The sequence below is a fragment of the Osmerus eperlanus genome, chromosome 12 (genome assembly GCF_963692335.1).
Source record: "Osmerus eperlanus chromosome 12, fOsmEpe2.1, whole genome shotgun sequence".
In the NCBI taxonomy this organism is placed as follows: Eukaryota; Metazoa; Chordata; class Actinopteri; order Osmeriformes; family Osmeridae; genus Osmerus; species Osmerus eperlanus.
Genome location: NC_085029.1, coordinates 9,042,831 through 9,055,261, shown reverse-complemented (window position 1 = coordinate 9,055,261; position 12,431 = coordinate 9,042,831). Strand labels below are relative to the sequence as shown.

The 12,431-nt window shown below is 40.3% G+C and overlaps 3 protein-coding genes across 3 annotated transcripts; 2 read left to right on the top strand and 1 right to left on the bottom strand.

Annotated features, from left to right (window-relative positions):
* The first annotated feature begins 90 nt into the window (after positions 1 to 90).
* lsm12b (LSM12 homolog b) lies at positions 91 to 3,614 on the top strand. The gene is made up of 5 exons (XM_062475290.1): positions 91 to 251; positions 1,714 to 1,847; positions 2,301 to 2,410; positions 2,621 to 2,747; positions 3,001 to 3,614. The coding sequence occupies exons 1-5, from the start codon at positions 125 to 127 to the stop codon at positions 3,091 to 3,093; spliced, it is 591 nt and encodes a 196-aa protein (XP_062331274.1). The 5' UTR covers positions 91 to 124; the 3' UTR covers positions 3,094 to 3,614.
* Positions 3,615 to 5,709: 2,095 nt separating this feature from the next.
* Positions 5,710 to 8,127, bottom strand: tmem101 (transmembrane protein 101). Its single transcript, XM_062474696.1, has 4 exons — positions 7,980 to 8,127; positions 7,329 to 7,509; positions 7,093 to 7,239; positions 5,710 to 6,604 (listed from the first exon to the last, which is right to left on the bottom strand). Exons 1-4 carry the CDS (start codon positions 8,108 to 8,110, stop codon positions 6,296 to 6,298), a joined length of 768 nt encoding a protein of 255 aa, XP_062330680.1. The 5' UTR covers positions 8,111 to 8,127; the 3' UTR covers positions 5,710 to 6,295.
* Positions 8,128 to 10,965: 2,838 nt separating this feature from the next.
* On the top strand, positions 10,966 to 12,230 carry gngt2b (guanine nucleotide binding protein (G protein), gamma transducing activity polypeptide 2b). The gene is made up of 3 exons (XM_062474955.1): positions 10,966 to 11,108; positions 11,436 to 11,524; positions 11,836 to 12,230. Exons 2-3 carry the CDS (start codon positions 11,441 to 11,443, stop codon positions 11,959 to 11,961), a joined length of 210 nt encoding a protein of 69 aa, XP_062330939.1. The 5' UTR covers positions 10,966 to 11,108; positions 11,436 to 11,440; the 3' UTR covers positions 11,962 to 12,230.
* The last annotated feature ends 201 nt before the right edge of the window (positions 12,231 to 12,431 follow it).

Genomic DNA, 12,431 nt, shown 5'->3' with positions numbered 1-12,431 from the left:
GAATATTGCTCAGTGAATGAATAAAATATGAATGAGTGAATATTCAACACGCCCCATTGTCATCTAAATGACGCAATCACGTACTTTTACGTAAAGCTGGCGCTCCGGTTTCCTGGCGGAGAAGATGGCGGCTCCTGGACCGGGGGAGTATTTCAGCGTCGGGAGCCATGTCTCTTGCCTCACCTGTTTGGGCCAGCGTCTGCAAGGAGAGGTGGTGGCTTTTGACTACCAGTCCAAGATGTTGACTTTGAGTATCCTTTCTCAGTGTTTGAGAGCTATTGAATCTTCGGCCTCTTGTCTCTGGCTGGAAGGCCCTGTAGGGTAGCCAACCGAAATATGTCAAATAGTGATCCGCGCAGGCGTAATTGGCAGTAGCCGAGTTGTGGAGCTATCTTTGTCCCATTTAAATATTTTTTATTCGTCCATTTAAATTGCCGTTGAGACATTAGGTTTCTAGTTGATCCACAATTGGGTATACATCGTTGTAAATGTACTAAAACCTTAGTTTCAGGCTTCCATGTGTTGAGATTCCACATTGTATTGCTAGTCCTCGGCTAGGATCACTATTTGGCAGAACCCTGTAGTAAATGGCATCATGGCAGTTTCACGGACTTGCTGCTAACAAGCAAACTGGCTAGCTAGCTGCCTAAAGCCACAGACAAGTGTCACAGTGACATTTAGGTTTTAAGTAATGTCTGTCACATAATCGGTTGATGCAAACTACGTGTATGTATTGTGGTAGCTCCCTAAACTTTGAGAATTTGCTAGCTATACAGATGGGCAGTCCTTTTTTTTCTCTCGTTACAGTAGTCGTTAGTTAGCTAGCTAGCAGATATTTAGTAGCTGCTATTACAATAGCTAGGCCTATGGTTTAATCAAGCAGTAAAATAATTCAGTTGGAACGGTTAACATTCTCGCCATCTACAGTAGCAAGCTATAGCTTTACTAGTATTTTTTGTCCCGAGTCTCGTGATGGAGGACCACCATCATCTGACATGTATCTAAATAAGAAAAACTAGCTATCAATACATAATTATTTGTTTATGCAGACAACCCTGCCCATGCATATTATTTAAAATGGAATTAGACATGTTAACAAGTTTAATGAAAAACAAAAATGTCCATCAAGATTAGGCTGTCACTCATTCATTGGACTGTCATGGCAGTAAATCCCATGTGATTGTCATTTCGAATTTTAAGGTACTCAGCATTCAGAAGCATATATTTTGTCCACATCTCACCCTCTGTTCTCCGGGACTTGTAAGGTACAGGTGCACTTTATCAAATGGATGTGTGTAAATGGATGTGTGTTTCTGGGCAGGTCAACGCTAACCTTTCAATGTTTCCTTTTCCTGATTTGTAATCGATGTCTTTTATAAACTTGGCCTGAGCTACTCATTTAACATTTTATTAATTTAGCATGCTGTTAACCAAAGCAACAGAAGAGAAAGACGGCACGCCTAAATATATTAGTATTAGATTTAGCTTTGTGAGCCTGGCAATATGGTGCTCTATTGGTGCTTTGCTTACCCATGGTTACAATAGGTGGCAGCATTGACCCCTGGTTGTGACTGCTGGTTTCTGCATGCGTTGTCTGTCTTAATGGTTGGTAACAGAGGAAAGGGTTTCCAAAGAAGGGTGCCTTGTCTGTTTTCTGTGATGTCAGGTGCCACCATGTATTTGGATGTTCACCTTGACTTCAGATCCTTCCAGAATGCGCTCCTTCCAGTGGAAAGCCGAACCTCCATGACGTCATCCTGATCAACTTAGCGTATGTTTCTGAAGTGGACATAATAAACGATCGCACTGAAACTCCTCCTCCTCTAGCATCTCTGAATGTTAGCAAGGTAACGCCATTTCCATTCCCCGACCTTCACCTTGCATGTGCAAAGTCGCCCACTAGAACACATCTCATAGAACAGGAATTGTCTCGAACTCGCTCTGCCGGTTTATTCAAACATAACCAAAATGGTCAGAACTGGTAGGAGTTGACCAAGGCACATGGAAAGGGGTTGAACTTCTCTTATCTACACTACATCCACTGGAGATCTTCAGCCATATTGTGTGCCTTTTTTGTTTTGGTTTGTTATTGTGATTGCGGATAGTGCATCGGGTTAGGTGTGATGGGACTAACACGAGGTGGGAGGGTGCAAGGAAAGAGGGTTTGAGTCAGGACACGTTACTCGATGTTGTATGTACTTCAGTTCACAATTGCTTAAGTGGTTTTCTGTTTGTGGTGAATTGACACTTGTTGGAATACCCCTAGATCTTAAACCTTTTTCTTTTTCATCTCCTAAAAGCTTGCCAATCGGGCAAGGACGGAAAAGGAAGACAAGCTGTCCCAAGCCTATGCAATCAGTGCTGGGGTTTCTGTGGAAGGCCAACAGCTATTCCAGACTATTCACAAAACGTAAGCATTTCCACCAATGGTACATAACTGTCAGTAGCCTGACTAAGGGTTTCCAATAAAAGTCATGGTTTATTTTTGATTGATTTATGTTTTTGAAGCAAGCTTTGCAAAGACCCAACTGTAAATATGCATGTAGAGTGGCAGTGTTTAAATGAGACGGCAGCTGTCCGAGGTTTCAGGTCTCTTTCTAACGATTTCTTCTTGTTGAAGCATCAAAGACTGTAAATGGCAGGAGAAGAACATCATTGTGATGGACGACGTCGTCATCTCGCCGCCTTACCAGGTTGAGAATTGCAAAGGCAAAGAGGGAAGCGCTTTAAGTCATGTACGCAAAATAGTAAGTATCCAGGCCCGCAGAGTTGTCTGTTTGTGTTGTGGATAGTCCTGTCTAGAGCTGTCTGTAGGTGCTCAAACTACAGAATGCAGCAATTGGGTTGTATTAATGAGGTGTTTCTGACAGCAATTTACGATGGGTTGAAAATGTATTGATTTTGTCATCGGTGTTTGTGTGTGTGTATAGATACCGACTTCAAATGGATGATCCAAATTGTGTTACTGTATATATCTCAAACTTGACCTTCTCCTTGTAGGTTGAGAAACATTTTAGAGATGTGGAAAGTCAGAAGTCCATGCAACGTTCACAAGCACAGCAAACACAGAAGGACTCCACTTTATCTTCTTGAGTCGCCTGCGTGGGTTGACTGGGGAAGGCGACGCGGGCAGTTTGGTCCCACTGCCAGATGAGGTCGGCATTCCTTGCCCTCAGTCCCAAGACCATGAGGAGGAGCGCTGAGGGCCCTGGGTCCGGAAGATCAAAAAACATTTAAGAAAAAGACAAAAAAGAACGAGGAAAGAGTAAATCTTAAATTAGACTTTATAAAGATAATTTAAACATGAACCATAAAGCATCCATAGTTTCCTTAACTAACTTGTTTCATTCTCCCCACCCCACCTGAACCCTTCCAAACAGCTTATTTTTCCTCCCTTCTCCCTTTGCCTTCAATTCCATTTTCTTCAAAAAGAAAAAAACTCAAGCAGTCAGAAAGGCTTGTTAGCTTTATTTTCTGTCATTTTTTTCCTTTTTGCTGTATCCATGTTCTACAAGTGTCTGTATTTTCTGTATTTTAAACAAAATGTGACTTGAAATGCCACACTTTAAAAAGGACATTTTCTAAAATAAAAGAAACAAAAATTCTGACTGTAATACTGTAATTTCCACACCTTTTTGTGGCGTGTTCATAGCCCACAATGTTTATTTGAAAAGGATGTGGTCTCATGGATTAATATTTATGTTCCTTGTTTCATTCAGTAGGTTAACCTTCGGTAGGTTATGCTGTCTACATCATGGTCGTTACTGCCATTTCAATGGATTTTGCTAATAATTTCATTGACAATTGTCTTGATACCTGATGTGATATCTAGTTGATATTCTTGGCAAGACAAAATAGTTGAAAGAACATCTATATTGGGCTGCAGTGTAATTGATTTATTTACAATTCTGTTTTGAGAAGCAGAAGTGCTTACAGGTCATTAATGAAGTTGCAAACCTCTCCTTTCAATGAGTTATTTACATGAGGAAGGCTTCCTGTTTCTTTCACGCAGGTTGCCAACATTTACACTGTACTGATGGCTCTCTGGGAACACCTGCGAAGCGACTGTTGACTAGCCCTATTAAAATTAATTTATAAATTTGACGGCAAATGAATATTTTGGTGCATTAAAGGTATATTGACCACTTGCTCTAGGAAAAATCAGAGTGGATTGGTGAAGCTTGTGATGGTGACCTTCAAGTGAATTAAGGTATGTCTTCCAAAACAAAAGTTGTGTTACTGTGGGCATGTGACATTCAATGCTTAATTCTCACTGAGTGGTCTACAATTGGAGGGGACTACGATACTGTTGTAGACTATCATTGCAAACATAAATACTTGGTTTTGGTGTTCTTCTGGAAATGTCTGGATTTGATCCCAAAATGTTGTTGCTAGATGTGCTTTTGGTCTTCTTTTAATCAGGTATATTCCATGCCTACTGTTAAAGAATAGTAAAAAAAATCTGCACAAGCTTATTCCAGTGCTGCTCTGCAATTTCATTTCAAAATAGAATGAGCTACGTTATGGGGATTCAACTTCTGAAGATGAGGCAAGCCGTCTCCCAATGCCATGCCAGATGCCCAGACCACTACGGCAACCGGCACAGCTTCTAGAAAACAACACAGGTTATTTCAACATGCCCTCTGTTATTGCCCTGGCCATGCTTTCTGACCTATCACTAATCAGCTGTATGACTGGGGGTTTCAAACTGTTTCCACGCCACTGCCTCTGCTACGAGCATTCTGACTTGGTGGACTGTAATTCTCATGGATTAACTCACATTCCTCATGGGACCCCCCCCCCCCCATGGTACCTGGCTGCTGGACCTGAGTGGGAATAGGGTTATGGAGCTACGGAGCAGCTCTTTTACAGGGCTGTGGTCACTAAGGATCCTGATACTGGCCTACAACAGCCTGCAGGCTCTCAGGCGCAGGTACCCACCAACCCCATTCACATGCTCTACTTAATTGTGCATTTGTATTATCGCTCCTTTATTGAGGTGGATCTGTAATAGTTATTTATGTATATACATATGAACACACACATTACGCTGTAATGGTAGTTTTATATATATGCGTTACGCCACAATGACAGTAATTGTATCTTCCAGGCACTGTCATCCCTGACGTTTCTGGAAAGATTGGACCTCAGTTACAATCAACTGAGATGGCTTCCCCCCCCAGACTTCTCCCAAAGCCTGTAATCCCTCCAGGAGCTGCAGCTGGACCACAACCTCATGGAGCACCTCGACCTTCCTACCCTGGCACAATTCGACAACCCGAGGAAGCTGGACCTCAGCTGGAATTCTTTATTACACTTAATGTATTTGTACTTGCTGTTATGTGTCTTAGTCAAATTGTGAAATACAGTATGTTAAACTAATAATGGGATTATGGATATTTCTGCAATATTTTCTGCCAGCATGCATTACAGAATAGAGTGGCCGAGTATTTGTAAATAATTTTTTTTCACTAATATTTAGTTACTTAAAGGCAGAGTAGGTCATGTTGAGAAGCACTCATATTTGGTTATATACAATTCACATATTAAAGAATCTACTAAAAGAATATTAACAAATGTGTACAGCTCTTTTTACTTGCCATGTCATAAAGGGCTTTAAAGATGTCAACACCCAAGAGCAAACCTACACCCCCAGAGAAGACAAGGAAAACAGAATGTCAACAAGTATAAAAGTGAAAATACATGTAATACAAAATGTTTTTTTTATTATTACGTTAAATGACAACCTACATGTATAGGAATGCCTTGCATGAAACAAAAGTGAAACAAAAGTATACAAAATTACCGTACATTTGAAATATTGGGTCTGAAATAATCCTATTTCTGGATTATTATTCAGTGGTACAGATGGCAAATTTCAAGTTACTCTGACAATATATTGTAATAGGTATTCAATGACCATTCAATGATAAAACCTTAACATGTTCTTACCAAATACTTTGCGACAATCTACTAGTGTTACATCTTAGTTAAGAGTCAAGTTTCAGAGCAAAACGTTAAATAGAAAGAAAAGAAAGAAATGTAAACATAATCCTAGAAGTTATTAAAACCTCAAATGGAGCGCATTTATCTGCGGAAGCAAAATAAGAGTTTGTTAAGGACAAAGACGACCGAGACAGCATTCAGGTACCAGCATCCAGACATGACCCACTGGATGTGTGCATCCTTCCTGAGGGGCCATCGTAGACCATGTCGAATTGTCCTCAAATCTCATTCCAAATACAAGTAGTATTTGTATTTGGGGCAGCTGACAAAAAGTCCTGTGTGTGTGTGTTCAGCCATCTGTGGCCAGGATCAGCACAGCCCCAAATATGCCCACGTTATGCCCAATCAGTTTCAATTGGTTCCAGAACTCCACCCGGCAGTTGTTGTGCCAGTAGCCCAAGTTCCCATCGATGAAAAGGAGGACCAGGGGCAGGACTACGGCCAGGACCTGGGCAGCCAGGCGGATGTAGCAGCCAGAGAGGAAGGCCAGGGCTAGCACCCCATACATCACCACCAGAAGCATCAGAGTGATCTCGCCACCAGGAATGTGGTTCAGATAGGCCATTCTGTCCTCTTTACTGTGTTGCAGCGAGTACACCTGGTGGTAGGAAGAGAATACTGCATTTAGATGCAGTGCTTTTTCGCTTGGCAGTCTAGACTCTAGACCAGGCTCTACTATATTTCCATGATGTACAATCGATAGGACATAGAACACTTTTGAGGAGCAGACAGGAAACCTAGCCTTATATATATATCCCAACTGAAAGGATTAAACTTGGCTAATTAATTGCTCTAGTATGATGGATTCTATAATCTAGTTTAATCTGTATGATGTATGTATGATGGATTCTATATACACACACGTGTGTGTGTGTATATAGAATCTATCATACTAGAGCAATTAATTAGCCAAGTTTAATCCTTTCAGTTGGGATATATATAAGGCTAGGTTTCCTGTCTGCTCTCATCTTCTATATTTCAGGTTAATTGACTCCAAGTAGGTCTATTGCACCATGGGTGGGAGGGGGATTCAGACCTCACAGTCTCCTTTTCTAGGTCGCACTTCAGTAAAGAGGAAGGTCTTACCACACAGATCAGGTAGACACCGAGGAAAACTTGTCCAGTAGATTGCAAGGATCTGGTACGAGGTTTCTGTCTGTAAACTTCACCTGCACCACTGGCCATAATCAAAAAACCTCCAATAATGGCCAGAACTCTGGAATACATCCGTACCTGCAGAAAAGTCCACAATAAAAGTCCTTGTATAATAACCAACAGATAAGCATTAGTTCACAGGATGATATCTTAACAAAGTTACTCACCTTTAGCCAGTCAGTGTAGTGCACTTGTTCACCTATATAGGAGACATAGGTGCTAATGGCCAGCTGCATGGCAGCTGCCAGAGCAAACCACCTCCTCTTCACCCCAAATGACATGAAACTGGCACAAAGCACTGCTGCTCCCATGTCGATATACAAGTAGGGCACCTGTATGTCAGGCTTCCTGGAAACAATAGGACTTTTATTTTTACAAAATTATACCTGACACGTATCTACTGTAGAGTAAATGCAGTAGTAGTTATTTGTCAAAAGTGCCATCAAGTCATTTAATTGGCAAGCGTGATCAAAGGGATATAGCAAGCGAGCTCATCATGGACTGCTGTTAAATTACAAGGTAGTCGCTTGCTTCAAATTAAAGACGACGAAAATAACTTTCATCTTGCTATTTAACTAACTCAATCCAGATGACTCGCTTGTGATGTCCAGATAGCAGCGAGTAAGTTTACAATACCGGAAACTGAGACAGTATACAACCAAGTACATTTTTAAACACATTTAAGATGCACTAGTTCCCTAAAACGTGATGTTAAACTACAATATACAGAATACAATTACAACACTTTACATGTTATATTCGATAGCTAGCTAGGTACTAATTGCAAATAGAAGGTAAAGCATTCAGGTAGAACTTACCGTTTAGCATCAGCGCGCTCTGCAAAAAGCATTAACATGCTGAAGCAGTTCCAAAACCCAAATCGGGTTAGAATAAACGCACCGAATTGGGAGAGAAACCTCAAAACTTGCTTTCTGCTAGGGGCAGCCATGATTGCTGGAGTGACAGATCAGCAGCAAAACGTAAAGTAATGTCAGCTTCCTGTGTCGACGCCTGTTAAAAATGTCAAAGTAAAAGCTTTCTGTGTGAAGTGAAATGACCACACTGCTGTACCAATAAGGACACTAAGGAATAGTATACTAGTAACGTATTTATATTTTGTATATGGTATTACCTTTACCAGGAAATTAAACCAATAACTATAGTTAACTTTTGTCATTATTGTTTAGAGTCTTTAATTCTGGTGACAGGTTTTTAAAGCTTCTGGGCGCAACCTCGTTCAGATTGTCCATAAAAGGTGTCCTATTGCCACCTACTGGATACAAGTTTGAAGTACATACAGTACAAACAAATTACATTGCATTTATACATTTGATTAATTTAGAGGCTTTCTCCTAATATAAATAGCATGTAGAGAGTACAGAATAAAAGTCGAGGATCAGAAGGTCATAGTTACAACGAATTTTCTGTAGTTACAGCCAAGTAACAATATTTATTTCACCAGACGCAGTGCAACAATATAACATTATTATAAACTTATTACGAAAGTGATTTCGTACTATTTATGCTGTGCTACAACAAGTACTCAAATACAACATGCAGAAGAGGAAATTAAATTAATTACTTTAATCCCCCCAAATATTTCAGTATTCACTCTTCAACTGGTTAATGTGCCTAAAGAGGTCAACCTAAAAAGATTCTCAGCACATTTGCACCAAACTGTTATTGAGAGGGGAAACAAATTATCAGTGATTAGAATAACTACAAATACATGTAAAGACGGTAAGGTAGACAAAAGACGTATGATAGATAGATGATAGATAGATAGGCTACATAGATACATAGATGGATACATAGATACATAGATACATAGATTGATGGAAGCAGGGTTTAACAAAACAAAGAGCTGAGCCTGAATTGAATCCTTATTTTCACCCATTAAAATGAGACTAGACTCAATTATGCTCATCTGAGAGTCTTAATGCAGGATACCAGTAATGCCCTATTATCTAATGTGTGTGTTTGGTTGTCTGCATGAAATCAAGTGTTTGTGCACGTGACTGCTGTGTGTGACGTGTGTGACGTGAGTGATGTGTGTGACGTGTGTGACGTGAGTGCTGTGTGTGCCGTGATGTTTGTGCTTTGAAGCTACAGACCCCCACTGAGTTTGGCCACTCATGCAGGACTCATTCATAACTACTAGAGTTTTTATTAACCTCTGTCAAAAAAGTTTTGGAATCATTTAAAACATCCCAACCAGAATGCATTGAACATTGTAATGTTAAAATCGGTGTTCTCTACAATCAATAGCCAGCGCTAGGAGCTGTCAGATTCTCTTGGTTGTTCACCACTTACTGAGGCTGATCTAGAAGTTTCCAAGGAGACACTTGTTAATCTTGGGTGATGCGTCTCTTTGGCTAATCTACATTGGATGAGACTAACCTAGATTCTGGGAATGGCTTACGGGTGAAAAAATCCATGTGAAGGATTATCCAGGGATCAATGACCATCCTGTCTCAACCCTGGCCTTTAACTTTGAGTGAGCTCTCAACAAAACTAGGGTATTGGAACCTAGGTTACAAATATTATGTCTGTGACCCCGGCAGAATATGGAACCTTCAAATTATAGAAAGTGTCAGTATTGCACATTGACTTTTGATTCAAACACATACTAAGAAAGTACAAGTTATTCAGCTTTCTGTCCATACAGAACATTGCCTCTTGAGATATGAGGGCTGTTTATCTGGGGCTCTCTTTCTGCATTTAAACTACAGTTTTCTGCAGGAATGCAATTGCTTACTAAAGTGAATGGTTCAGGGGAATACGTTTCTGACACTGCATGATAACAATTAAGCCATGGGTTGTGCTATTATGTAAATGTTCAACTGATTATTGTTCAACTATCCTTTTATTTGTGTGGTACTGTTTGATGCTACAAAGCCTTGGACCGTTAACTGAATGACGTGAAGGATCGGATCACCTTAGTGCTGGCCAGTGTCCTTGGCATGGGAAGCAAGTGAAAACAAGATTCTGATGCAGGGATCAAGGATTTGCAACTCGTACCCTCGTGGTGTGGCGTGCTTTGCTCCCGCTGTCCTTTATGTATGACTTTACACTGAGAAATATGGCAGAGGAACATATACAGGATATTAACAGGCTTGAAACCATTACAAAATAAATACTGACAAAATAAAGTACTTGCTTACACAATTTACCTGAGGTTCTTTGTCTTGTGCAAATAAATAAATAGACAGACAGATAACTTTGGCTTTGTATGATTAGTTCAATTTATTCCTGGACTAATTTATATCTGTCCATCTTGTTCTGTTAATCTCAGTGGTGGTAGTACGATAACTGTCACAGTTGCATTTTAATAGTTTAAAATTGTGTTTTATCTAAAGTTTAATAGTAGAACAGGGAATGGTGGGGGTGAGTCAGTTACCAACCAGCAGGCAGTAGCACCACCTACGGCTACAAACAGGATTAGGTTTAGGTGGAATTGTTTTGTCAAAGTTACTAAGTTACAAGGTTAACACATTTTGGCCCAAATATGGACACTTCAACAAGCCCCTTCATGGGATATTTCTCTTCAATACCAAACTTGCATGGGTATACATACAGCAATGCATACATGACAGGGTATACACATGTTTCAGTCCCCTCAGTGCCAGAAGGACCGGACCTCTGTTCTGCTCTATGCCTGTGCTTCTTCCAGATTTTTAAAGAAACTTGAACGTATTAACAGGCCCCTTCTCTTCCTGCTCAAGGAGAGAGGGTTTGTGGGTTTACACCTCCTGATTGCTTAATAAGATCAGGACGGATTGGTGACATCACTCCCAAAGCCTGCCGGGTCACACCAAAAGAGGGTCTGTGGGATGCAGCTTCAGCTGTCAGTGCAGAGAGAGAGATTCTAGCTGAAAGCAGCCCTAGATGAGCTCTTAGGAGCTAAGAACTTTTCTCTGACTGTTGGACGTCCCACTATTCAACAGGTAAGACCTGGAAGATTTCTGAATTCGTGTTATCAGTTTGCTTCACTGATAATGTTATTATCTGGGAAGATGACATTTTCTTTTGCTTCGAAAATGTTATGACCAAAATGTTATACGATGTTGCAGTAAAAAAATTAGCGCGGCAATATTGCAGATAATTTCCTTACAGTGTTCTAGGAATCTCAACTATAGAAAATTTAGATTGTATTATTGTTTCATCAGTGTCATTATCTATCTAAGTATTTGTGCAAACCTGTGTGACATGAGCAGTGCCTTGTCCCTTCTTTGTAGAACTTTTGGCCATAAATCTTTTTGTTGTCACTTTAGCCAAGATGGCTCGGGACATGTCAGATAAAGAGATCCTGAAAATGGAGCTTGATCAGCTGAAGAAGGAAGTTAGCACTCCTCGAACCCCGGTGAGAACCTGGCATACACTGCACCTTTAAAAGGCTACAATATAAGATAACACTTGTGTAAGAAAGCTCTTTTGGTAGGGATCAGTCTGTCCTTGACTTATCAAAGGAAAATTATTTTCCTACCGTCAGTGAAATACATTCCAAAGGGACTTTGTTGAACATGCATAAAAGTCATGAATGCTCATTCTCCTTCCTTTGCTAATCTTCCTTCATCTTTTTTGTTCCTCCTCTTCCTCCTCCTCCTCCTCCTCCTCCTCCTCTTCTACTTCTTCTTCTTCTTCTTCTTCTATTGTTAAATCTTTCCTTGGCAGATTGGAGTAAATGTCAAGGAAACAATTGACTTTGTTGAGGCCCTGGGACCTGAAGACCCTCTGATCAAGGGCGTGCCTGAGGACAAGAACCCGTTCAAAGAGAAGGGTGGCTGTATAATTACCTAGCACAGACATCCAGAAGAAGTAACCACATTTTTTATGAGACAGTGTGTATATATTCCAACCACATACCTGGCACTGTGTGAATGGATCTTCTAGAGATTCATTCTAGACAGACAGTACGGAAAGAAAGCACATCAAATGTGTCATGATGTCATTATTTCGAGGCAGGCTTCCACTTCCTATTTATGGATGATACGTGTTGCTGTAATTATGTACTGTATCTGTGTCAATTTGTAATTAAACACATATAGCTGTACAGAGATTTGACCTTTTCCTGTTTTGCGATTTTATTTACTTGTAGGATGACCTTGTGACTTGTGACATATTTTCAGTGTTTTATCTGCAACATCTAATTTTTGTTGTAGAATGTATTCATTTTAAAAGCTTCGAGTTACATTCCTTCTAAGAGTACATTTAAAGTGGGCCATTAATCAGCATTTGAACATTTGTACATTGCACATTTGGTAAACGTG